Source organism: Aspergillus wentii (genome assembly GCF_001890725.1).
Source record: "Aspergillus wentii DTO 134E9 unplaced genomic scaffold ASPWEscaffold_10, whole genome shotgun sequence".
Lineage (NCBI taxonomy): Eukaryota > Fungi > Ascomycota > Eurotiomycetes > Eurotiales > Aspergillaceae > Aspergillus > Aspergillus wentii.
Genome location: NW_024467841.1, coordinates 502,987 through 528,734, shown reverse-complemented (window position 1 = coordinate 528,734; position 25,748 = coordinate 502,987). Strand labels below are relative to the sequence as shown.

Here is a 25,748-nt window from a genome sequence, read left to right as displayed (position 1 = left end):
TCAGTACACTAGTCCTGAATAGGCAGGTGCCATGTCTAGTGTAGAGGAACAAACAAGTCGTTATATGCTCTCAACTTTTGTCAACGTGCTTATGGATCTCTATATCCCAACCCCGTCAGCATTGAAATGTTCTCTTTTGAATCTTTATCCGTCTTACTTTTTATTTGTTTCACAGTTAACTAGGATATTCCAGGGAACAAACACTGATATATATATATATACACAGGCTAGTAGGGTATCCATAACGCTGCTTTCAGCTACGTGCTGACAGCCAAGTGTGGGCCAATGAACTTTGGGATATCAATGTTATTCTACCTTATTGTTTAATATATCGAGGACCTTAGGTTAAGTTTATTGCCCGAAAACCTCCTGTAGGTCTGAAGATAGTAGACTATTATCATTAAGGGAATATAAAGAAGTAGGATTAGATAACCTAATTCTATGACAAAAGCCTAGTTCTAGAATACGTATTATAGCTTAGGGCCTAAGGATAAAGGAAAGATATGTAAAGAAAAGTGAAAGAGGGAGAAAAGAGAATAAGGCATAGTATAGTAAACTCCTTGACCCAGCTCCACGAGTGGGAAATCTAGATTGCCTGGCAAGTGTCTTTAATCTGATCAAGAAGAACCGAAGCGTCTTTCTCAGCGGCGTCAAAACCCTCTTCGATCAGTGACTGACGAGCCTGATCCCGCGGGGTGAAACAGACGTCGAAATGTGGAACGGGGTTGATGAATGTCGATCCCACACTCTTGTACATCGACTGCGGCTGGATATCACATCCTTCTCTGTCCTTGCCCACGTGAAAAGCCCAAAGAACGCGCGATGTGACGATGAATAGCGAGTCGTTGCCTACCTGTTCACCCGGGCAGGCTCGGTGCCCTAGACCAAAGAAAAAACTAGGCAAGGAGGGATCATCTATCCACCTCTCTGGGCGGAACTCCTCGGGCATCGGGAATGTGGACTCGTCGTGATCTATGGCCCACTGGTTTAACAGAACGGTGGAGCCATTCGGTATGTGATAGCCCATGTATTCGTCGTCCTCTCGCATGACCCGAGGAGTAAACATGGGCATCACCGTGCGCCATCTGACTGCCTCTTTGATGAAGGCGTTAACATAGGGGAGCTGTGGGATATCTTCAAAGGTCGGCAGGCGATCTGTACCAACCACACGGTCCAACTCTGCCTGCGCCTGGGCAACAGCTACAGGATGGAGATAGATGGCCAGGAGTATGGTTCGAAGGGCGTGGTACGGCGTTAATGCGGCCTCACCGAGGGAGCCCATGACATGCGCATGTTCAGTGGCATCCAATTCTTGCGCCGCTTTGTGAGTGGACTGCTGCTTGACCCAGTTCCACGACTTCGCCGACTGGGCCATCCGCAGATATCGTCCGAAGACTCGCGTGCGTCCATTGTACATGTCGTTGCATTCGTCTTGCCACTTGGCAGGAAGACAAGTGAGGAAGGGGAAGAACTCCGCCATGGGTCCGGTCACTGAGAAGGCCGGCTCCACAAGGTGTGCTTTTCGTCTGGAGAGGGCATCCCATTCCTCCAGGACAGACTGGTCCGGCCACATGGGCATCCCATACGCCAGTGTCAGGAACAAACCCGTAACGAATCGATGGAAGCATCGACTGAAGTCGTTGGTGGTGAGGAGGTCGTGTATCACACGCTGGCTCTGGACCTCTTGCAATGGGCGGTACTTGCGGGCAATGGACGGACGTAGAAAGGTCCCTTGCAGTGCGCGAGCCGCACGCCATCGTGGTCCGTACGGCATAAGCCCGGAATGAAGCCCCCGGGTGACCTGATCCAGGCCGATGAGCTTTGGACGTTCGCTATATTTCAGACTGCGTCTGCCGAGGAGTTCGTGGACAACCTGGGCGGATGACAGGATGATGGAAGTTTTGTGTCCATACTTGACAGCTATGACAGGACCATACTGCTGACTCCATTTCTGGTACACCTTCCAGACTTCAGACTTGGGAGCTTGGAGGAGATTCCCGATGATGGGGAGTCCGGGGGGTCCGGGGGGTACAGGCAGCCTGCGACGGTTCCTCGAGATATAGAGATATAGCAAGACCCCCGCAGCAAGAGCCCACAGAAGGCGCAAACTATGAGAGACTGGGTCTGACATTGTATCTTGTTCGGACGGGAGTTTTCACAAAGTCCAACGCACAATCGCAGGATATAAGAGAATGTGAGTGAAATGGCAGAAGATGGTTGAGCCGCAGTTCCTTCTCTTGGACACTGATAGTGACAAGGAGCCTCAGCTCTAAGCACAGCGCCACAACTGGTGGGGGGAATGCGGGCTTGGGCTACAGGCCGTCCTTGCATTGTAGACAGACGGCCTTACAAGGAGCAAAGGGCATATCGATGTTGGCAATGACACCAGCCCCCTCGCGAACGGGATTGGCTCTGAGTTGCGTCTCGAGCATTCCTCACGCGAACAAAGCGCCGAGCAATGTAAGCGGCAGCTACAGTGACACCAAAGATTAGATCTCAGACCCTTTGCATTCCACTGCCGTCATGAGACGAGCTGTTCCGGAATGGAAACCTAGGTCAGCGGCGCGGAGAAAATATCCGAGCTGACAGGGTGAGAAATTAGGATGTAAGAATGATGGACGAATTTGGGAGGCGAGAGGTTTTTCGGTTTTCTCCTTGCATTGATGATGCAGAGGGCAATCCATCAGAATGCAGCTGACCACCTGAGGTCCAGGTCGATGTATCCGCATGGTGCCCGTGGTTGGAATGGTTGATGGTGAAAGAAAAGAGTGCGCTGAGGCTGTCATGCGTTGATATAGAGGCATTTCCCATTTGACAGATTCACTGTAAAGACCATTCATTTCGTTTACTCTGGACAAGGCTTCGACGGCTATCTTTGATACACTCCACGATGCAATCATCCAAGAACGAAGGTCAGCGACACCTGGTCGGCATTGTCGGCATGGCATGTCGCGTCCCAGGCGCTTCCAACCCGAGCGAACTATGGAGCGTCATGGAGGAGAAACGAGACGTTGGGCGCAAGATGCCTTCCAGTCGGTTTAACGTCGATGCGTTTTACCATCCCGATGGTAAGAACAAGGCGACGGTATGTTAGATGATCCGAAGATTACTCTTGAAGAGACGACAGTTGATTGTTTTCATGGACCAATGCCCCGTTTGGGTATTTCTTAGATCAAGATATCGGGCATTTCGATGCAGGCTTTTTCAATATCTCCGGGAAGGAGGCTGAGGCGATGGATCCGCAACAGCGATTGGCTCTGGAGGTGGTCTATGAAGCTCTGGAGAATGGTATGTCATTGTCGTTGTTTGGTCATGTTGAGAAACTCACAGATGCTTTGTTCGATCAGCGGGTATCCCTTATTCCGATATTGCAGGCTCACAGACTTCAGTCTACTGTGGCAGTTTCACCAACGACTATAGCAAACTCATCGATCGGGATATGCTGAACTACCCGACGTACACAGTGACAGGTATGAGCATTCTAAGCACTGAATACGAGTTGGAGATCCGTCTTTAATTCCCGCCCAGGCACCGGGCAGAGCATCATTTCAAACCGTGTTTCTTACTTCTACGACCTCCATGGGGAGAGCATGACGATCGATACCGCGTGCTCCTCATCGCTTATCTGCCTGCATATGGGGGCGCAGTCTTTGAAGAGCAAAAGCTCTAACATGGTACGTCTGAGGATAAAGAAACCCTGGATGAGATAAACCCCGTGCCAACGAGAGGACCATTATTCGTGTTTAGGCGATCATCATCGGTTCCGCCCTCCACTTTGATCCAAATATGTTCAGCACCATGGCGGATTTTGGGATGCTTTCGCCGGATGGCCGCTCGCGCTCATTCGATGCCAACGCAAAAGGCTATGCTCGTGGAGAGGGGGTCTGCGCGGTCATCCTCAAGCGGGTGGGTGACGCGGAGGCAAATCACGATCATATTCGAGCGGTCATTCGGGCGTCTGCAATGAACCATGACGGCGCGAAAAACGGCATCACACTGCCGAATGACGTAGCCCAGGAGACTCTCATACGGCGAACGTATGCGGAGGCAAATATAGCAACGCGGGATACTGCCTACTTCGAAGCACATGGCACGGTAAGCTAAAGGATCGAGATACAGCTTCAAATGCAATGGCTCACGGATATAGGGCACAAAAGCTGGAGATCCCCGTGAGGCACGAGCCATCGGTAGGGTTTTCTGCTCCGATGACCGACCAGAACCACTGTACATTGGCTCCGTGAAGAGCTGCATCGGCCATCTAGAGGGCGCTGCCGGATTGGCGGCTGTGATAAAAGTCGTTCTCAGCATTGAAAAAGGCAAGATTGCGCCAAATATGCACTTCTCAGAGGAGAATCCGGACATCGAGTTTGACAGGTGGCGATTGCGAGTGCCGACAGAGGTCGTCGACTGGCCGCGGTCTTACGCCGTCAAAAGGGCCAGCGTTAATTCCTTTGGATACGGGGGATCGAATTGCCATGTCGTTCTGGAGGCCTACCTCCATCACAGTGCCGATGACGTCCCGTTCCCTACACAAGACGGCCGGTTGTACCTAATCCCAATATCAACCCACTCAGAAACAGCCGGCAGGCGAGACGTCAAGTGGCTTGCAGCCTATTTAGACCAACACCCCCACACCAATCTTTCCGACCTGGCATACACACTCTCCGTCCGTAGGGCAATTCATCCGCTGCGGACATACGTTGTAGCCGGATCTACACAGGACATGAGTTTGCTGCTAATGGAAAAAGGGGAATCACCAGACCCATGGACGAGAGCAGGCAATTGCAAAAAGATTGGATTTGTTTTCACCGGACAAGGAGCCCAGTGGGCACACATGGGAGCGAGGCTGGTTACCTATTCCGCAGTCTTCCGCCAGACACTGGAGCGCTGTGATGCACTCCTAAAAACACTCCCTGACGCCCCAGAATGGTCTATCATGGGTTAGTAAATCCAATGGTATTACCTGCCCTTGAACCTCGTGTGACTGACTCTTATAGATGAGCTGCTCAAAGAGGGAGGGAGTTCGCGGGTCAATGATTCGGAGTTTTCCCAACCACTCTGCACGGCAGTGCAACTCGCTCTGGTCCATCATCTTCGAGAATGGGGGGTCACGCCGTCCGCTACGGTTGGTCACTCATCTGGCGAAATTGCCGCCGCCTACGCAGCAGGTCTCATATCGCTCAGTACTGCAATGGTAACGTCCTTTTTTCGAGGGCGATACACCTCAAGCAAGCGCCCGGAGGCTTCCTTGAACCCCGGCGGCATGCTGGCAGTGGGCATGCCTCTGGCGGAGGCGAAAAGGGCTATAGAGCCATATCAGTCGCGTATATGTGTGGCTGCCATCAACAGTCCTTCCAGCGTCACCCTATCCGGTGATCTCGATGCTATCACCGCACTGAAAAGCCAGCTTGACGAACGGAAAGTCTTCGCTCGGCAGCTGATGGTGGCCCAGGCCTATCACTCCCACCACATGACGCCATTCGCTGAGAAATACCAGCAAAGCATGGAAGCCAGCCAGCTTTTCGAACGGGCTACCCCGTCTGATATCCCGATGTTTTCTAGTGTCACGGCGCGTCGTCTGACAGCGGAAAAGTTGGACGCCAGATACTGGGTGGATAATCTTGTCTCTCCCGTGAGGTTTTCGGATGCCTTGACCGGCACGGTACTCGACGAACTGGATACGCAGCAGATCGACGTTCTCCTTGAAGTAGGACTGCATCCAGCGTTAAAGGGTCCAGTGAAGCAGACTCTGGCAGCTTTGAACACCGATATACCCTATATCGGAACCTTGCAGCGGAATAATGATGACTTCAGTGCCATTATCAACACCGCCGGGCAACTCTTTCTTCTGGGTTATCCTTTAGCATTAGACCATGTGAATATGGATTCGACCAGGTCAAGTCAATCAAAGTGGTTGGGAAATCTACCGACATACGGCTGGAATCATTCCAAGTATTGGGCTCAGTCCAGATTGGCCACGGCTTATCTTCAGCGCAAGTACCGTCACTTTCTACTCGGTGTGCCACAGCCGGACTCCACGCAGCAAACAAATCGATGGAGACATTTCCTCCGGCTTAGTGAAGTGCCTTGGTTAGCAGACCATAGGATTCAAGGATCCACCGTGTTTCCGGCGGCAGGATACGTCAGTCTGGCCGTCGAGGCCGGCTTTCGAGCCTTTGAGGGCGAACAGCGGTCTATCCGTCGAGCTGTGCTACACAACGTGACGATCAAGTCCGCGCTCAAACTCACTGAAAACGAACCCGGAGTTGAAATTGTGTTCGAGCTGCGGTCTATTTCGTCGACTGGGACGAATGCCTCGTGGCAATTCCTGCTATGTTCGTATAATGCGGAGGGACAGTCCCGGGAGCACTGCAACGGCACTATCTCAATCGAACTAGGTAGCCCAATGTCGCTCCGTCAAGGACGACAACACGATCAGCTAGCTCGTCAAATGAAGAATACTGATCGAGTTGTCTCTTTTATGTCGTTGTATGACAAGCTGTCTGGCATTGGGCTGCAATACTCCGGTCAGTTTAGGCTCCCCGATGACCGAATAGAGTCATGTCCTGGATTTGCCACTGCAAGCTTGAGCCGCGGGCAGAGCAGTTCCACTTCCCACGAAGAGGATCAGTGCCTGTTGGATCCAGCATTTCTAGACACAAGCTTCCATCCTATTTTCGCGGCCATTGAAGCCGCAAACGCCCACCCTTTGACCGGAGCCCTTCTTCCCACCTCCTTCCGCACGATGGAGATCTCGGGCCTTGCCTTGGATAATGAGGACAGGCGGTTCCTGGCGGATGCACGAGTTCTCGCGGAAGCAAAGCAAATATCCTCCCGTTCTGTCGAGGCCAACCATGAGATCTGCACGTCGGACGGGGCCACCAGCCTGGTTTCGTTGGATGGCCTCGTGATGACCGCTGTTGGAGAAGCAACCCAGACTGACATCCAGCGCTCTCCGTTTCAACGAATCCACTGGCTGCCGGCATTCAGCTTTTTAGATGATACTGGCAGCCCAGCTGTCGGGACTGCCCACCATATGACTGAGATGCTTAGCTTTTATGCTCACCAATACCCCAACAGCTCCATCCTGCACATCACTTCAGATCTTACCACCACCCGTGATTTGCTTCAAATTCTTGGGGGCCGGACCCCAGAGCGGCGTAGATATAACACTCTAACTGCTTTTGCGGACTCCGAGGATCTGAAAGAAACAGAAGCGGCACGCATATTGCAGAATGATGGCTGGGGCCCGATTTCATGGGACGCTCCTCACAGTCAAACCTATGACTTGGTAGTGATGTCGCATGCAACCTCGCTCGTTCCAGGGAACTTGTTGAAAGATGGTGGATTCATCCTACGACCAGCCCATGTCGATTGGGAGCCGTCGCAGTCGCTGGTAAAACGGTTTTCACACCATGAAATAGAGTGCTGGCAGGAAAGAGGATCGAAGGCGCCCGTCGTCAATTCTCCGGGAGCGATTGGCATTGTCCGCACACACGACCCGGCGGACAGGACCATGGCTATCATATCGATTCTTGAAACCCTCGCGAAGCGGCCTGCGTTACAGACATCCCTAGACGAGATTGCACATGGGACTGTTCAAACACCCGAGGATATTGTGGTGCTCAGCAGTTTGGACGATGATGTTCTCTGCGACATGTCAAACAGCAAGAGAAGTGAGTTTGAGGGAGTCAAGGCAATGGCGACCATGCAGCACAAGCGTATTATTTGGGTTCTCGAGGTAAGGCTCACTCTTCCTCCCATATCAGAGGCGCTTCCTGGCGGACTAAACATCATGATAGGGTGGAACCTATCGACCCACGAACCAAAGGCAAGCCCTTATTAATGGCATGATGAGATGCCTCCGCAGTGAAAATAACCTGTTGCGTATTATTGTCCTCGATGTCTCCCAGGGGTCTGACGCCGAATGCATCGCTGCCTCTGTCCAACGTCTTCTGGCCGACACTGATGTTGGGGAAGATGAAATCGCCGTGCGGGATGGAATTCTGTATATCCCTCGACTTGTAATGGAAGATTCACTCAATCGCAAGCTACACAATGGATATGGCCGTGTGCCCACGATGGAATTCTTTCATCAGTCCCAGCACTTGAAGCTTGACATAGGAGGCACCGGAAGGCTGGACTCTGCGATGTTCGAGACATGCACGCTTGAGCCTCCCTTAGGGGACGATGAACTGGAGATTCAAGTTCATGCTTTCTCCGTGACGCCTCGGTGGTTGCAGACATCCTTGGGCAAGTCCCTCGGCAGCGAAGCCCAACATTCTATCTTGGATGGAGGTGGCACCGTCACCAGCGGGGACTGTGCGGGTATCGTCATACGCAAAGGTCGGAGCATTCGCGACCAGGACTTCGTCGTTGGAGACAGAGTTGTGGTCCTTCGGCCTCCCGGAGGCTCACATCGGAACGTCATCCGGTGTGCTGCTTCCTGTTGCCGTCGCATTTACGGACAGGACTTCAAGACTGCAGCGTCATGGTCATCACTGCTGAGCGCAGTCTGCTACTCCCTAATCCATGTGGCACAGGTCCAGCGCGGGGAGTATATTCTCATTGACGCTGTAGATAGCGGATTTGGGCAGATGGCCACTCAACTGGCTCAGGTGCGTTCTGTTCCCCTGCCAGTTTGTAACGTTCGACTAACTCCCCTCTCAGCACCTCGGCGCCATCGTTCTTGCTGTAACCCGTTCTGTAGAGCAAAAGCGTCAGGTAATGCGCCTTGTGCCGTCCCTGATGGATGATCAGATTCTTGTTTGCGACAGCGATGAGGGGGCATTGTTGGACTATGTGTTGTCAGTCACCAACCACCGAGGCGTCAGCGTCCTGCTCAGCAACCGGACAGGTCATATAGCTCATTTCCAACAGCGATTGCTGATGCCACTGGGTCGCTACATCAACTTTGCCGTACTGGAGCCACTTCGAGGAGATGCCAGAGAAGCGAGGACAGGCACAGACGGCAGCAGTACCGCCCCCCCTGGGATTATGAGCTTCCACCTAGATTTAGACAGTCTCATTCAACACAAGCCTTCGATCGCCGAGGATATTCTCAAGCAAGCCCAGGATTATCTTCAGCGTGGAATCATTCAGTTGCCCGGTAATACTTCGGCTTTTCCAGTCTCCCAGGCTCCAGAGGCATTACACTGGCTGCAATCCGAGCGGACGGCATCACATGTCGTTCTGACCAGTGAAGTCTCCAGCCGGGTCTTGATCAGACCGGTCACATACCGACCCAACCCAAATCTTTTCGACCAACAAAAGAAGTACCTGCTGGTCGGCGCTCTGACTGGCATTGGGGCTGCCCTGGCAGAGTGGATGGCCCGCAACGGAGCGCGCCACCTGGTCTTTCTTTCGCGCTCCGGGGACCGCAAGCCGGGCTCGCAATCTCTGATCCAGTGGCTCAAAGCCCGGGGGGTGCATTGCTCAGTCCATGCTGGCGACGTCTGTGATACTGCGACCGTGGAGAGATGTGTCGCCAGTATCGGCACGGCGCTGGGGGGCGTATTCCATGCCGCCGCGGTGTACCAAAATTCACCCCTTCACCTCATGTCCTTCGACCAGTGGAAGGCGGCACTGGCACCGAAACTAAACGGACTGGAAGCGTTGGACCAGGCGACGGCGCATCGAGACCTGGACTTTTTCATCTGCTTCTCGTCTGTATCGGTGATCATTGGCACCAAAGCCCAGGCAAATTATATCGCAGGGAATGCGGTCATGGACGCACTCATGTACAATCGGCGACAGCGCGGTCTGGCCGGCATGACGATGAATGTAGGCGTCGTCGCCGACCAGGGAGTGGTAGCCCGCGATCCCAAGCTGAGGGCCTTACTGGAGCGTAACGGCTATGGTGTGCTGGATTCCTACGAGCTGTTCTGCCAGGTCGAGGAGGCTGTCCGGAGCGGCAAGCCCCCGTTTCCCCCGACGGAACAGGGACCGGAGACACATCAAATTATCTCTGGTAGTCAGGTCATCAACCCCAGCTGTTTCTGGTATCACCGGCCCTTGTTCCGTGGCTTGGCTGCGCACTATGAGCATGAGAAACACGGCTCGGGATCTTTCGCGGCCTCAGGGTCGGATGAGCTCGACTTGAAAATGCGCATCAATTCGACGCCTGATGCTGCCAGTCGCGTGGATCTTCTGCTATCTGTGTTCATCACCCAGTGGGCCAGGATCTCGGGCATCCCGAGCGACCAGATCGAGCCCAGCAGATCGTTGGCGAGCTATGGGCTTGACTCGCTTGGAGCCACAGACGCGCGTAACTGGTTTCTGAAGACCGTTGGCGTGGATATACCTGTCTTTGAAATATTCGACGGCGCCTCCATACAAACCCTTATTGCGCACGTCGTCGACTGTATCCCGGTGTTATCTCTGGAACAGGAAGACAGGAAGGAAGGTCCAGAGAGGGCCGGGGAGCCAGTATCGCCCTCGTTAACACAGATACCCAGTGATTCCATCAGTCGACAGCATCGGCCGGAGAAGATCCCCATGTCATCGCATCAGCGACGATTCTGGTACCTGCACAACCTGGTGCTCGACAAGGCGCATTTCAACGTGCCGGTCGTCTGCCATCTGAATGGAGTGCCGGGCCACAACACCCTGCGACGGGCACTGGCGGCCTTCCGGCAGCGCAATGAAATCCTGCGGACGGCGTTCGTACAAGGCGACGACTTTCCCGAGCAAGTGCCCCTTGATCTACCAGGCTATGACATCCCATTGATTGGTTTGTCCACCGCTGCAGATCCTCAGCAGGCGCTTGTTGACCGGAAATCCCAGCTGCGGGCCCTTCCGCTCAACATCGAAGAAGGCGAAACCATGCGTCTGGAATTGGTGAAGACCGGTGTCTCCCAGTACTCCCTGCTGGCCAGCATCCACCACATTGTGTGTGATCGCGGCAGTTCATCGAGTCTTCTGACCCAGATCTGCGCATTGTACGATGCCATTGCTGCCGGCCACAGGGAACACTGGACAGTCCCTCCAGTTTCAATACAGTATATCGACTTCACCTTGTGGCAGCAAGACCTACTTCTTGGCCCGGCGATGCAAGAACACTTAGCCTTTTGGCGACAGAAGCTGGCTGATATCCCACCAGTCAGTGCGTTGCTTCCGTTTGCGAAGAATGAGCGTCCAACGCCGCAGATCTTTCGAACCTCAACTCACTACGCTACACTTGATCCGAATTATTTCGCACGCCTGCGGCGGATCTGTGGGTCTGCAGAAGTAACCATCCCCCAGTTCCTTGTTGCTGCATTCCGGGCTATCTTTTACGGGCACACGGGCGAGGAAGACCTCGTCATTCACATGGTGGATGGTCGTCGACCTCATCCAGATGTTGAGCAGAGCTTTGGCAACTTTCTCAACCTGATTCCCCTCCGCTTGCGCTGCGAGTCCAATTCGACTTTCGAGAGTCTTCTCAGTGACGTGAAAAAAACCGTGCTAAAGGCCCTCGCGCACAGCATTGTACCATTCGACCGCATTCTGGAAGAGCTGCGAGTCAAGCCCAGTCGCAGCCATTTCCCGCTGGGCCAAGTTGCGTTCAACTACCAGATCCATGGCCAGATGCTCCATTACCGGACGGCGGATTTTGTCATTGATCAGTATATTACCGAGGACATCGAAACGCCCTGCGAGGTTCAGCTTGAGGCCATTGAAGATGCAAAGGGGGGTCTCGGATTCCGTCTGCAAAGCTCCGAGGGCGTGTACAACAGCTCCGACATGAGTGCCTTCCTGGGGAAATTTGTCACCTCCCTGGAGTGTATAATCAAAGACCACCGCCAGCCAATTGCCGAGATGCCTATTTTTCCAATCAAGGACCAGCATGTCTGCAGTGGCATGTCTCCTGGCAACAGTAATGAAGCGGTACCGTTGCATCACCGGGGTATTTCCCAAGCGATTTCGCACTGGGCATCACAGACCCCCGCCGTCGTCGCGCTAACGGACTCGTCTGGGGCATCGCTGACCTACGCCCAGCTCGTGGAGGGAGCCCAGCGAGTGGCAGCAATGCTCCAAGCAATGGGTTCTCGCCCCGGGGATCATGTTGGCATCTTATCTTCCCCTGGAATCGACATGTTGCTTGGTCTGCTTGGTATCGTCTTCTGCCGTTGCGGATACGTGGCCATGGATCCCCAGGCAGGGGTGGAGCGGCTGATCTACATGGCTAATGATTCGGGCAGTTCCATAATTCTCATTGGAGACGGCTTGTCCCATGATGCAGTGAAAGGTTCATCTCAGCTCGATGGATTCTCCCAGCGCCTGGTGAGTATCAAGGATGCACTCAGAAACCCGACGGAAGCGGCTGTGCCAGTGGCCTCTGCGGATGATCCTCTCTACGTGACTTATACCTCGGTCAGTAACCTCCATTCGAGTTTATATCGCGACTTCAGTTCAGCTAACCCACGTAGGGAAGCACCGGAACCCCGAAGGGGGTGGTCATGAGGCATCGCAATGCCCTACCGATGCTGCAGACCCTGCAGGCCCAGTTTTGCTTCGGTCCCCAGGACCGATTCCTGCTCGCAACCTCCATCTCATTTGACTTGTCTGTCGTCCAGATATTCACTCCTCTCATGGTTGGAGGTCGAGTGTGCATCGCATCTGAGGAGACCCGGCATGACCCCATACGCCTAGGCGATTTCATGCGGTCTGCGCAGGTAACTTTTACCTATTTTACACCGACTCAGTTTGCCATGGTATTGGAAAACGCACCGGACACCCTGAAGGCCTGCCGTCAATGGCGTCACGCATTCTTCTGCGGCGAGGTGCTGCCTGTCCGACTCCTGAACGCGTTTTACGATCTGGGCACTGGAGCGGCTCCATACAATGCATACGGCCCGTGCGAGGCCATGGTTCAGGTCGCCATTCATCACGCCGAGTATTCGTCCCACGGGGCATCGGATGTACCCATTGGGCGTCCTCTTGAGACCGCAGAATGCTTCATTGTGGATGAGACCCTTCAGAACCTGCCGGACGGGGAGATAGGAGAGATATGTATTGGCGGGCCCCAGGTTGGCGACGGGTATCTAAATCAACCCCAAGAGACGGCCAAATCTTTCCTTCCCAGTAAGACGCCGCGCGAGTCGAAGGTCTTCCGGACCGGTGATCTGGGCTACGTGGGCCACGATGGCCTGATGCATTTCGTGGGGCGTGCGGCCGGAGATACCCTTGTCAAGCTTCGAGGCTTCCGGATAGATCTGCAGGATATCCAGCACAACATCCGCGACTGTTGCCCTGAAATCACAGCGGCCTGCGTGGTTGCGCGATCAGTGGGCGATGAGGATTCCACGATGGCGGATCGCCGACAGCTGGTCGCATTTGTCGTGCTATCCATGCCCAGCGATAAACAGGGCATCATCAGCCGGCTTCACCGCGCTCTCCACAAGCGCTTATCCCCCTACATGCTTCCATCGGCATACCAGGTCCTCTCGGCTCTGCCGTTGACCATTAGTGGCAAAACGGACCGACGCAGTCTAATACAGCGACCACTTCAACTGATCCGCCCCATGACTTCGGGGCGCGAGACGAACGGAAAACCAGGTTCGGTGGAATATCCCAGCATCTTGGAGTTTGTTCGGGACCAGTTCTACAGCATCCTCAAGTTAGACCCCGAGCAACCCGTTGGCGCCGACGATAGTTTCGTTGCCATCGGGGGGCAAAGCATGCTCCTGATGACCCTCCAGGGCAAAATCAATCAGCACTTCTCCGTCAAAACACTCTTGGCAGACCTTCTGGCCCTGCCCACGCCGGCCGGTATCGCCCTCACCATCCAGCGGGCGTTGGGGCATGGCGATGAGACTGCTGTGGAAACTCACGAGCCGGCCCATAATAGTGGACCAGTAAAGACGTCGCAGCCCGAGGTGGATTGGGAACAGGAGACTCTCCTGCCGCTGTACAACTGCTATCAGCCTCCCCTGGGCGGTCCATTTCCGCCGACTGACCGGGTGAACGTGTTGGTTGCTGGGGTAAGTAGCTCTTTCTTGCATTGTGGTTCCCGAGCCAAAGGTTGACCCCATCTAGGTGGACACATTCCAGGGCATTCATCTTCTCTGGGAGCTACTCGCCCACTCCACCGTGATCATTCATGTCATCGGCACCACCCATCCCATCAAGCACAGTGACCTTCTCCAGCAGCTTCAGCGGTTCGCCTTGATCCCCCCAGGCAGTCTATACCGCGACATGATTTGGGCCCGAGCTCGGTGCTACCCAGGGGATCTTGCCCGCCCGCATTTCGGCCTCACTGATAGGCAGTTCACCGATCTCGGCGCCAAGGTCCAGATGATATACAGTGTTGGCACACAGGTGTCCCTCGTGCAGGGCTACACGAACCAAAAAGAGATCAATATGAAACCTGTTCTTGACACGATCGAACTGGCAGCCTGCGGCCCCCACGTTTCCCAAATCCACCACCTCTCTACTTACAGCGTGCTCCACCTACAATCTTGGACTCACGCTCAACGTTCGCGCGCCGTCATCACAGCAGCCGAGGAAGCACCTTCCTCGTTCCGGCCTCCCCCTACAAATGACCAGGGATACATCAAAGCCCGTTGGGTCGCGGAGATAATCCTGACCAAGGCCGCAGACAGAGGAATCCCCGTCACGATCTATCGAGCTGCCCCGCCCACCGCGAGCACGCAGACCGGCGCATCACCGCCAGCAAAGGACCCCGTCAGCTTGTTTGCCTTGACGATGCTGAAAACGGGGCTGGTGCCGCGACTCGGGTCCGATCAGCTGCGCATGGTCATCGATCTGGTCCCCGTGGATGTCCTCGCCTCGTGGATGCATTGTCTGTCGATGAGCGCTCCCAGGGAACCATGCCCAGAAATACGAGGGAATAGTCGACTGGCGGTTCGCCACCTTGTCAACCCATCTCCTCTTCCGCTAGAACAGCTCCCCGCAGTGATTAGTGGAATCTGTGAGGAGGTAGACGAGGGCCAACTTGTCGCGCTGGACACATGGATTGCCAGGGTCGGAGACACATTCGTGGGTGCCAACGAACATGATATGTTGCTGTGGACGGCGCTGGTCAGGTTATTCAGGTCGGGTCATGTTATATTTCCGTTGGATCGGGCGCAGACCGAGCAGGCCTTGGACGGTTGTCCTGGGGCATTGGTTTGCCCCCCAGTTGATCGGGCGTACTTGGCTGGGTTGTTGTGAGCCGCGGTGTAGACAGGTCTCTTTCCTCAGACTTTTTCTCATAAAGAATCAAAAATGTACGGAAACATAGTATACTTTCCGGTATGAATAAACAAGTAGCTGATGAGAGTGATGCTCCTGGATTAATCTTTCGAGGGAGACAGCAAGTCCCCGTACATGGAACAAACCCCCTCAGCCTCTATTTTGCCCTTGTACAGTCCAATCCTGTGCGTTTCGAATATATCTGGCTCTGGCGTATGATGCGCGTTCTTTTGATATCGAACTTCACTGGACTGTGTAGAGGAATGGCAAGTCAGAGCAGAATTTGGTCATACGTTTTAAGGGAGCGTATGTTTCTTGTCAAAGCCAAGGTTATGGTACCTGTGGATAGCATCGCTGTCTATACTGCTCGCGTCTCCTGAAGAGACGGGAGCTGTATCATCGAGTCATGGTTATATGCGGACCTGCTTTTTTCGCCCTCTGTTCTTTCTTGGCGATTGGTAAATACGAGAAGAGGGGGAGGGAGAATAAACGGAAGACGAATAGACTAGTGATTTTCCATGTGTGCCTTGGGTAAAAATTCCCAGACATTTGCATTCACTGACTCGCCCACAAAACTGGAGTAACACTGGGATCCAGCCGGTTCAACTTCATGACTGTTACAAGACATGCCCAACCCAGATTAAACCAACAAGCCTAATGCCATGACTGCCATAGGTAGTTCCATCATGCCACCCCCACAAGCAACAGACTAGTAGACGATAAAAAGAACTTTTCCTGTGGCCATTCGACATCGAGCACATCCATGACTCAGACCTATCAGTCATGCATCCTCGCCCATCCTTTATTCCTGAGTAGTATCCTCGTCCTCATCACTTCCTCCCTGAGCCTTCTGGCCCTTGCTCTTCTTGGTCGGAGTCTTGGGCGACTGTCCCTCCGCACCAGACTTTCTTTTCTTGGGCGTTGGAGTGGCGGTCGGGGTCGCTGGGGTGCTACTGTTGCCTCCAGCCTGACCTTTCAATTTGGCCAGCTGAAGTCTCACGGCTTTCGGGGTGCATTCTACTCAAGTCTCATGTTAGTCTTTGGGTGTTTGTTTGGGGAAGACGCGCTCGAATCGCGGGGAGACGTACCAGGTCCCATGAATGCAGCCAGTCCTTTGTAGTCGACGTTCATCTTGGTGTTCTTGCACTGTTCAAGGACGCCTAGGAAGAGCTGGGAGGAAGGTCTTCTTGTTAGTGTCGTCGACTGACGCGGTTCGTGTTGATAAGGGCGCAGCTTACTCTGGTGTTTGCCTCGGAGTTCCACTGCATGGGCATTTTTACGGTCTCTCTGGTTCTTGAGGGCTGGGTATGAAGAGATGATCGTAGATGGGTAGGGCAATTTGGAGAGAGGTGAGGTTTGGAAGACGGACAGAGGAGAAAATAAGAGGTGGGAGAGGGAGGAAGAGAGGGGTGGAAAGTAGGGTTGGGACAGTAAATGAGCAACACCAAGTCTATTTCACGGCAGAACAATCGCTCCTCTTCCTTCTTTTTCTTTCTATTGTTTCCTCCTGTGTGTCACACGTAGCCAGAGCATTCTAAGAAGACCAAGACTCATATAACCATAGTAGCCAGTATATTCAGAGCAGAGAGATCAGAAAGCCTTTCTACATAGCGCTTGTATGGGAGCTATCAAACCTAATGATATCTTCCAGAAGGTCATCATCAGGACTAGACGGCAGTTCCAGATTTTGGTCAGTGAAAACAGCCTGCTCAGACTCTGGCAAAGGCGGACTCTGCGGCAGCTCTTCGACCTCACGGAACACTCTCAATCATCTTCAAGCGGCTTTTAAACTCCAAGATCCGGATTGCAAGCTTTTCCTCATTGAGCTCAGCCTGTGAGGAAGCAAAAACCCGCAAACGTTGTCTCCTGGCAAGACACTCCCATCCTCTTGAAGATGGCCTCACGGTCCCGGGGATTATTTCTGATAGTTGCCTCTGGATGCATCATTTTAAATGGCTCCAGCTTTTCCGAGCAGCGCTCTCCCAAGATTCTACTTGCGTGGATTGTTCTCGGAAAATTTGGGAGCTCGCTTCGGCAGAAGATACGAGAGAATCAGAAGCAATAACAATTTTGTCAGGGTTTTGAGATGGCCCTTGTCCATGAAGGTTGGTTGAATACATGTTCCGGGGAAACGGAGGAAGGTAGGCAGCAAAGTCAGAGAATGTCGGTTCCTGATTTCTGTTATAAAACGATGACGACCTACTGGCAGATGCAGTCATACTTGTGGGTCCAGGCTTTGTTTCACTCTACGGAATCCATGAATTTTATCAAATAAATATGTATTCAACACAGTACGAACAAAACATCTCTTCTTATGATAACTGCACCATGATATTAATCTTCATCTTCTCAAAACCCCTAAAACAGCACAGGACGATCAAGAGGAGAAGCATAATAAGATATAAAACCTCACATCATTTCCCTAAATATAATTAATGACGGCTTCCATACTTATTTCGAGAGTCCATACCTAGCTGTTATTGTAGCATGGAGTGCGACCTTGGGAAGTAAAAATAGAGGCACAGGAGAAAGCACCACCTGCATTACACTTGGTAGGAGTATTTTCATTTCCTTGAAGGATCCGACTAGCACCTGAACAGAGCTTTGTGCAGTCATAGTCATCGCCGGTCTCTGCATTCTATGGGTTGCATCAATTTGAGCCCAAGGTGAACTATTCAGTATTCGACCACTTACCATTCCATAAAGGCAACAGTGCGAGCCATCTGAAAACAGACATTCGCATTGCCTCGAACCAGAGCAAGTAGCAGCCAGGCTAAAGCCGAAGGAGGTAAGAAGAACCAACAGAGTAAGTCCTTTCATCTTTGAGTTGGGACTTGTGTTTCTAGAGGATATAGTGGTGAGTGATTGAGTGTAGAATGGTGATGTGAACACTTTTAGATTCGAATCAGCATCCCAAGGCCCTTCTTATATTTACAAATTTTAGTGTAGAAGCTGGCACTATTAATCTCCAGACAAGTCAGGACTCGGAAAAGGGAGATCCGGGCAATTAGGCTTGCCAAGAGAAGCTTCACCAAACGCCGAAGATAGTCAAATATTGATCTACGGTAGTATTGACTATTAAGCATAATCATGATATCTCCGTGTTATTTTCAATGTTGCATATTGAGGAATCGCCTCATACGATATACTGACTTATCCCATAGACAAGGTGGTAGAAAGCCATTTTTTTGCTGATAGAGTATTCAGTATCCTTGGTAAATGTGAACTCAGGTCGATGGGCGAACGCTGTAGTATTTTTTTTCCCCCGGAAACAGAAAATCTGACTAAAAGGAGACCAGATTGAATTATTAATTCGAGTAATATATTGAGTGGCAGAGTTACTGGGATTATCTTTAATCTAACTAATCATGCACATCTCTATTTAGGGAAATTCTGCAGCCTTGACTCCCTGACCCCTTCCCATCTCATCTTCCCTTTTACCTAAGTATAATAGCTTTTATATCCATAGTTTCTTGCTCTGGAACATATCTAGGAAAATTATGGCAATACTAAGCTGCGCAACCTAGTACTATCTCACAAATTCGCAGAAAGCGTTGAACAGACATCAGGTTTGAAGATAATCTATTATGGTACGGGGAAAAGGATGACAGTGGGACATGTCAGTCACCTGATGTTGATCATTTCCACTTCACGGACATTGTTTTCGCCCTTTACCGGAGTAGTTACTTAGACCCTTGCTCAGCATGTGACCCTGATAAAATCTGGCAGCGGCTTACCCACTTGATCAAACGCTGTTTGCGGATCAGCTTGAGCTTGTTAAATCCTCCGAGAAATAGCCGACATTTAGACTGGACCAATGGGATTAGGAACTTTGGAAGATGATTCATTCAGACCATATTTCTCGCTATTCCGCTGTTTAGCTCGTTTAATATATATTAAAAGGGGCCACTTCTTATCTAAACGAGTCAATTGATTGTTGCAGTATCGGCTGGGGCCGGAATCGGACTGGTCAACTGTCCTGCGAGTGGCATCACTATCTACTGCAGAGCGCCACTTTATGAGAGGTTTGGACTTTGGAAGATCAGCACACCAAGCAATATCACAGTGATCATTTGGTCCATTGCCATCTGTGGCGAACCAAACTCATGTGGAAAGCGATTCCAGAACTGGCGGCCTGGGATACTAGTCTTTTGCCTGTAGTGCAGTGGTATATCGCTAGAATGCTCCCTAGTGGATCTGGCTGTGACAGCACCAAGGTCCTCTCTGGTTACTTACTGCCTAGAAGGTTTAAAGTTATGCTTCCTATAGCTCTTGCAACAAAATGAACTATGTCTTACCTTGGGTCATACCTGTGGATTTATGGCGGCAGCAGACAGGAAGCCCTGTTCTCCACACCCTGTGGTCGTATGGACTAGGAAGGACATAATGGGTGACTGTATAAGATATATCATATGAAACTAGATTACTTTCGAGTTTTGTAAAACCAAATAACTTGAATAGCACCCTAGTCTTATTATGAAATGCCTGTAAATCACAACCATTCTACCTAACCATAAAAAAAAAAAAGAAGAAGAAGAAGAAGAAGAAGAAGAAGAAGCATCCAAAACAGGCACACTTATAACCATTCACTTCTCTAATCTAGACCTTATAGGTCCTACTGATCTAGAGCTTTAAGATTATTAAGTAAAACTAATATTAGTAAAGGTAAGAAGAGTAGTAGTAGGTATCAAAAATAATTCACTCATAGGTGGCTATCTACTATCAAAGATCAAGTTGATAGGTAGTAACAAGGGGGCATCAATGACATTCCGGTTGATTTAATTGATAGTCACGACCTGCATACATTGCATACGAACCACACCCCCCAAAACCCCAAGCCGGGTCAGTTGACTGGGAGGACGCCAGTCATCCATGGATGGGAAAGACACTCTTTAGCTTTGAGCCTCTTATCCACATCTACAAGAATCATTCTATCAATCAGGTCCAGGGCTGGATCTCCGACAGGATCCCAATAGGGTGATGGATAATCGAACCGACCCATTTTTATTTGCTGCGCGAGCGTGTATGGATTCTCGGGCGTATAAAGCTCATCGGAGAACGGCGGAAATCCACATAAGCAAATGTAGAGGACAACTCCTGCAGACCAGATGTCAACAGCAGATCCATATCTTCGGTGGGAAGTCGGCTGAAGGATTTCTGGGGCCACGTCTGAAGGGAGTTTAGCAGTTTGGTTAATGTAAACCTTTCTCATCGACAAAATTACTTACAGCTTGGTGTGCCACAAAGGGTGGCAGTATATCCTGAGGCCCTTGGTTCACTGTTGATCTTTTTAGTCAGGCCAAAGTCTCCAAGTTTTATAGTGAGATTCTGCTTGTCGGATAGTAAAATATTCTCGGGTTTTATATCTCGGTGCACCCATCCTCGATCATGCTAATATTGGACTCGATCAGAATTGTGATCTAGATTAGACTCAACGAGCAACTTACCAGGGACTGAATGGCCGAAAGCAATTGTAGAAATAAGTGTCTTGTTTCCATCTCAGTCAAATGGCCCTTTTCTATTATATAGTGAAAAAGCTCTCCGTCCATTGTGAGCTCCATGACCATATAGATCTTTCCCTCAGTAAACTCAGCAAATGTTTCCATCAATGTCAAAGTGTTTCTTATAGGATTATCTCGTATCTCTTGTAGGATATCGATCTCTTGTCTCAGAGAATGAACTTCGTCAACGGTCCAGTTGGTAGGACCGCGCGTAAAAATCTTGACAGCATACCTTACGTTCGTTACTCTATTGGAACAGACAAACACCTCTGCGAAGTGGCCCTTGCCCAAGGATTTGCCGAGAGAGTACGTTTTAGAGAAGCCTATTTTGTATCCCAGGCTTTGCATTAGTTCAGAAAAGTCATCATTTGAGGTGTCATTTTGCACACGTGTCGAGACTGCTCTGTGAGCAGTCTCTTCGATTTCTGGCAGTCCATCCATTATCCTCGAGCTTTGTCGTGGCAGAGGCCTGTGTGCAATAGCGTCATAATCTGCTGTGAGGCGATTAGCAAGCTGTTGTAAGCCTCTACGGGAAGCTGCAACAGCTGAACGGCGTCCGGCTGGCCCATTGGGAAGGGTCACACCAGAATCAGCAAGATAGATGGCAATAGCCTCTTGACCGGTACGTGCCGCAATGCTCAGGGCAGAATCACCCCACGTCGTTTCAGCCATCAGATCTGCTCCTGCTTCAGCCAGCATTCGAGCGACATCGAAATGACCGCCGGAAACAGCAGACATGAGGGCGGTCCAGTCACTTGGCGCCTTTGTATGTACATCGGCACCACCGTCCAACAGGATTCTTACAATATTTCCCTTTCCATTCTTCGCGGCTTTAAAGAGAGCCGTCTCATCCTTGTAATCTCGCGCATTCACTGCGGCGCCCAGGTCAACAAGGACCCGGACATTCTCTGTCTGGCCCAACGCAGCTGCACGGATGAGCGCGGTCTCGCAATCAGTCCCTTTGCTTTCTATTTCGTGACCATCGAGTACCATCTGTCGGATTGTTCTTGGAAGCTTAAAGGCAGAGGCGAGGACGAAAGCAGGTACACGTCTAGGGAATTCCTGGCTCCAGTTGAGGTAATGAGCCCCAGAAACGCTCCAGACCTGATTAGTAATCTCCACACAAGTTGCATTCGAGGTGAACTTGCGGAAATCTAGCAAAGGTAATTCTTCGTCCAGCTGAGAAGCCTCAGAGCCCCAATACCTGGCCGCATAATCGAGAAAAGGATATTGTTCCAGGCGATCGGACATACTCTTATCGGTTGTGCAAACACCACCTGAGAAGTTGGGGAGTGTCAAGTATTTCAAACTTATTCGCGTCAGACTCAATCTCGCCTTAGCAATATTTTGAACCTGGGTCCTCTCCAAGTACTGGTGAGCCGTATAATGGACAGCACGGGCCGTTTGTGACTCCCCATCGATGAGGATGAGCCCGCCACATACGCTTGTCAAAATTTCCTTATCGGGTAGATCATCTTCTTCAAGGCCTTCGTCTTCTGGAAGCTCTTGAGTGGCGTACATATGTTGTATCTCCAGGATACCAAGTGGCCTTCTGGCACAAATGACCCAGAACAACACAGACTCCGCAAGGCTAATGTCAACTGATGATTGGCTGTATATCCTCTCCAGCGCATTCAGATATGTGGCATCTAAAGTTGGAGGCAGAATCTTTAGAGAACGTCGCACCTCTTTCCGGTTTATCTTTGTGGAGAGAGACTCCACGTGAAGCTTTGCCAATAAGAACCTGTCAACCTTGTCAGAATTGCCTGTCTCGGCAAGGAATGATGGCTCCTTACATCCCCTGAGACTCTCCGATGATGGTCTCAATGATCTCATCTTTCAACCGGGGATCGGCGTGTACGTGCCTCTTGAGCCGGTGCTGCTGCGCTATCTGCTGGTCAAGGTATATTCTTATATCCTCACCTTGAGCTGATATGTCCAACCTTTTGGAACCGCTAAAATAACGCTCAAAGGAAGTTGAGAATCTCGAAGTACATAAGAGCTTGATACTGGGGTCGATCGACCGAAGAATCGAGACGAACTGAATGGCATCTTCGTCGGTTTCGGCACATTCGTCCAGGGCATCAATGATTACGTAGAACCCATTGAACTGCGCTACTGCCTTTCGGAATACATCCGTAACCTGTGCTAGAGTTGGTCGGGTGCCGTATTTCTTGTGCATCTCGTATAGGGATGAAGCCTCTGCCAGCAGGGTGTCACCCGCGGAATCCTGGAGTACCTGTTGAAGCAAGGCTGCCAGCAGAATAGTATGTGTCTGCTCCTTGCGTCGGCCGTAGTCGCAGTAAATATATGTGCATTTCGTGCTAGGGGAAGGAATTTGTCGTTCGAAATGATCAATCACCAAAGACCTGATGCGTATCATTAGTATCATTCGTTGTCTGTTGTTCCAAGACAACGTATACAATATCCCAGTGGATCGTTGGCCAAAGGAATTGAATGAACAGGACACCTACATGAGTCTGGTCTTGCCAGCTCCGGCTGAGAAGCCCAACGGTTAACCAAGATGCAGCATTATGACCATGTATGTAAGTGACTTACGTATTCCCGGACACCAGAGCATCTCAATATCGCCGTTCATCCAGCTACGAAATGTCTGATGCTGGAGGAACCACATGCCTGTTCCAGGCTGGACGCTTTCCAATGTGTCAATTTGCCTTGCACGAAAGGAAATGGGACTGACCCAGTCGATAATTTTCTGTGTCTCTCTCCCTTGCGATCTGGCATCGAGGTTCTCCATCTTCTGGCCCAAGTTGTCGATTTTCAGATTTGATAGCTTCCCCAGTTCTCTGAGACCAGGTTAGCATGACATATGCAATATCGTGTAGTTTAGCACGACAATAAAGGCACGACATACACCAGATCATTCTGCATGACCAAATTAAAGTGACTTTTCAGTCGCTCCAACGAACCAAGCATGTCCACAATCTCCTTCTTGTCAAAAGGCCACGAAAAATGCCGCGACAGCTGACGCAACCTATCTTGTGGCGCAAGCTTCGCAACGATTTCTTCCAGCACTCGCTTAAAAGTATTCACCGGGCCATCAGAGCCAGCAAGTGCCGTGATGGACGTGGCCTTCAATCCCTCGCCCGTGTCATGTGTACTGTCCGAGTCTTCGATCCGGTCTTGGAGCATTTCAAGCAGGCAGACAGTGCCCCGCAGCTCATCGCGAAGTCGCATTCGGTCGGAGGAGCCATGCTTGATATCTTTGATGTACTGGGTTGCTGTGTTTGCCAGTTGCAGTACTGCTATTATACTTGCTGTGACGCTCAAGGGGTCGCTCATTTTCTTTATTTGGGCCAACGCTCACTGCTTATGAGGCAATGTATGGGCAAGTGTGTGCGAAGCACAGCTCAGAGGTGGCTTGAAAACAAGGCTGGCCATTGTGATTCATTCACATTTAGTGCGGGGTGTTGGTCAGAACAAAAGTACTTGTCCAGCTTCAGTCAAGTGTTCACACATACAATTAATCTAATCAATCAAAGAAAATCGATCTAATTAAGTAAAACTTTAAATTAACAACTACCTAAAACCTAAAAATAAATAAATAAATAAAATCGCGGCCATGGGCCGCGTTACTCTATTATAGAACCCTGTGTGCCCATTGCTTCTTTCATCACCAAACAGTAATTAATACTCATCCAAGCTCTCACCACCGCCTAAGCCTGCAGCGCAGCTCCCAGTCCCAGAGCAAACCATTTAACCCTGATCCCCGAGCGAAAATACCACGTCGAGCTTGCCCAATTGCATTGGTGATGATAGCGATCGCCTTGTTTGTTGGATCCTGGAGGACACGGGGGTTACGGGGCCATCCATAGTGGAGGAGACCTATCTAGGTATTACTATTCCGTTCTTCACTCATAGGTACATACTAGTTGTCACAAAAAAGGCACTGCCCTATATATAGTCTGTTGTATTCGGTATTATCTATTCTAGTTGGAGTATACCTGATACCAGCCAACAATCCCACAAGCCCAAGGCTTTGTGCCGGAAATAATGTCAAACGGTGACTCGGCTGTCCATTGTTGCCCTCCGATCTAGACCGTTAGCTGAGGTGTTATTAATTGATCAAAATTGGGTATACCGTATGTCCAATAGATAGGGAGGCAAAGGATAAGACTGAGGCCTGAAGCGAGCGAGAAGCCATTGGATATTGTGTGATTAATTACCTAGTTGGATTTGAAAAATAAAGAAAATTGATAAATATTTGACATTGTCAGCCTTCAGGGTTGATTTACTAGTGCAGAGCGGCCGATATCGTATGATTTAATATAATCATAAAATGCTGTTGGAGGATTTACCTCACATAAGCTTTATTTAAAGCAGGATAGGCGGTTTTAAAATTTCAGCATAGGGATAGAATTGGTTACATAAAATTATGAATTGAAAATATATACGCTCGTTGACAACTCTTTCTTGTCATAATTGTGTCCTCGTCCATTATCATCTAGTGTATTAAACGAGACCTATACAAGTGGGTTAATCAACCATTCAATCTCATGTTCATAGCGTCTTCACTCACCACAGATACCAGTCAAAGCTTTTAAATAACACAATCATTGGGGTTCAGAGCATGATGTTTCATCCTATTTTAGCCATATATTAGTCTTATATAAGTCTGTAATAGCTAGAGATATATACATCAGGGTCTGAATAGCACTGAGGAATGAGAATGTTATATTCCCCCCCTTGCTCTTTACAAATATCATTAAATGAATGTCTGTTGGTTAGGGTTTTATTAGGGTTGTAGCAAGTACCAAGCAGCCCAAATCTAAAGTCAGCACAGCATTAAGCCTGCTTCCTAGCTGGACAAGCCTGGTATGACAATTAGGGGGCTTCCAGGGCACCCAGGGTGCTGGTGAATGTTACACTGAGGATAGAGAGACACATAATTAATGTTTTAGGTGGTTTTATGTTGGTAATGAGTGGATATGAATAGGATGGAGAGGCTTTATTTATAGCTAAGAAGATTAGCTTTATGTATTAGATATATCTCAGCTATATATCAATTAAGAAACTAGTGATATATAGTATGTGATAAAGAACATATAG

At 50.6% G+C, this 25,748-nt stretch overlaps 5 protein-coding genes across 5 annotated transcripts; 1 reads left to right on the top strand and 4 right to left on the bottom strand.

The window, feature by feature from the left end:
* Positions 1–403: 403 nt before the first annotated feature.
* On the bottom strand, positions 404–2,198 carry ftmE (cytochrome P450 monooxygenase ftmE). Its single transcript, XM_040836805.1, has one exon. It carries the CDS (start codon positions 2,129–2,131, stop codon positions 587–589), a length of 1,545 nt encoding a protein of 514 aa, XP_040683552.1. The 5' UTR covers positions 2,132–2,198; the 3' UTR covers positions 404–586.
* A 574-nt stretch (positions 2,199–2,772) lies between these two features.
* Positions 2,773–15,350, top strand: ASPWEDRAFT_46636 (uncharacterized protein). Its single transcript, XM_040836804.1, has 11 exons — positions 2,773–3,089; positions 3,172–3,288; positions 3,348–3,470; positions 3,529–3,674; positions 3,748–4,095; positions 4,148–4,940; positions 4,998–7,741; positions 7,803–8,618; positions 8,671–12,354; positions 12,411–13,964; positions 14,020–15,350. The coding sequence occupies exons 1-11, from the start codon at positions 2,891–2,893 to the stop codon at positions 15,154–15,156; spliced, it is 11,661 nt and encodes a 3,886-aa protein (XP_040683551.1). The 5' UTR covers positions 2,773–2,890; the 3' UTR covers positions 15,157–15,350.
* Positions 15,351–15,979: 629 nt separating this feature from the next.
* ASPWEDRAFT_177606 (uncharacterized protein) lies at positions 15,980–16,451 on the bottom strand (the record flags this gene model as incomplete). The annotated part of the gene is made up of 3 exons (XM_040831689.1): positions 15,980–16,194; positions 16,266–16,347; positions 16,416–16,451. The coding sequence occupies 3 exons, from the start codon at positions 16,449–16,451 to the stop codon at positions 15,980–15,982; spliced, it is 333 nt and encodes a 110-aa protein (XP_040683550.1).
* A 983-nt stretch (positions 16,452–17,434) lies between these two features.
* Positions 17,435–18,059, bottom strand: ASPWEDRAFT_46635 (uncharacterized protein). Its single transcript, XM_040836803.1, has 3 exons — positions 17,872–18,059; positions 17,648–17,815; positions 17,435–17,599 (listed from the first exon to the last, which is right to left on the bottom strand). Exons 1-2 carry the CDS (start codon positions 17,995–17,997, stop codon positions 17,648–17,650), a joined length of 294 nt encoding a protein of 97 aa, XP_040683549.1. The 5' UTR covers positions 17,998–18,059; the 3' UTR covers positions 17,435–17,599.
* A 1,800-nt stretch (positions 18,060–19,859) lies between these two features.
* ASPWEDRAFT_143872 (NACHT and Ankyrin domain protein) lies at positions 19,860–24,018 on the bottom strand. Its single transcript, XM_040829452.1, has 7 exons — positions 23,554–24,018; positions 23,238–23,485; positions 23,153–23,177; positions 22,475–23,047; positions 20,625–22,422; positions 20,406–20,568; positions 19,860–20,346 (listed from the first exon to the last, which is right to left on the bottom strand). The coding sequence occupies exons 1-7, from the start codon at positions 23,979–23,981 to the stop codon at positions 20,021–20,023; spliced, it is 3,561 nt and encodes a 1,186-aa protein (XP_040683548.1). The 5' UTR covers positions 23,982–24,018; the 3' UTR covers positions 19,860–20,020.
* Between the last annotated feature and the right edge of the window lie 1,730 nt (positions 24,019–25,748).

Excerpts from the sequence above, each read along its gene's own strand:
- ftmE (XM_040836805.1), bottom strand. The coding sequence starts at position 2,131 with ATGTCAGACCCAGTCTCTCATAGTTTGCGCCTTCTGTGGGCTCTTGCT.
- ASPWEDRAFT_46636 (XM_040836804.1), top strand. The coding sequence starts at position 2,891 with ATGCAATCATCCAAGAACGAAGGTCAGCGACACCTGGTCGGCATTGTC. Across the intron at positions 3,289-3,347 it reads CTATGAAGCTCTGGAGAATG|CGGGTATCCCTTATTCCGAT; the intron begins GTATGTCATTGT and ends TTGTTCGATCAG. Across the intron at positions 8,619-8,670 it reads TGGCCACTCAACTGGCTCAG|CACCTCGGCGCCATCGTTCT; the intron begins GTGCGTTCTGTT and ends CTCCCCTCTCAG.
- ASPWEDRAFT_46635 (XM_040836803.1), bottom strand. The coding sequence starts at position 17,997 with ATGAAAGGACTTACTCTGTTGGTTCTTCTTACCTCCTTCGGCTTTAGC. Across the intron at positions 17,816-17,871 it reads ACTGTTGCCTTTATGGAATG|AATGCAGAGACCGGCGATGA; the intron begins GTAAGTGGTCGA and ends TGCAACCCATAG.
- ASPWEDRAFT_143872 (XM_040829452.1), bottom strand. The coding sequence starts at position 23,981 with ATGAGCGACCCCTTGAGCGTCACAGCAAGTATAATAGCAGTACTGCAA. Across the intron at positions 23,486-23,553 it reads GTCATGCAGAATGATCTGGT|AGAACTGGGGAAGCTATCAA; the intron begins GTATGTCGTGCC and ends ACCTGGTCTCAG. Across the intron at positions 20,569-20,624 it reads TTTCGGCCATTCAGTCCCTG|CATGATCGAGGATGGGTGCA; the intron begins GTAAGTTGCTCG and ends GTCCAATATTAG.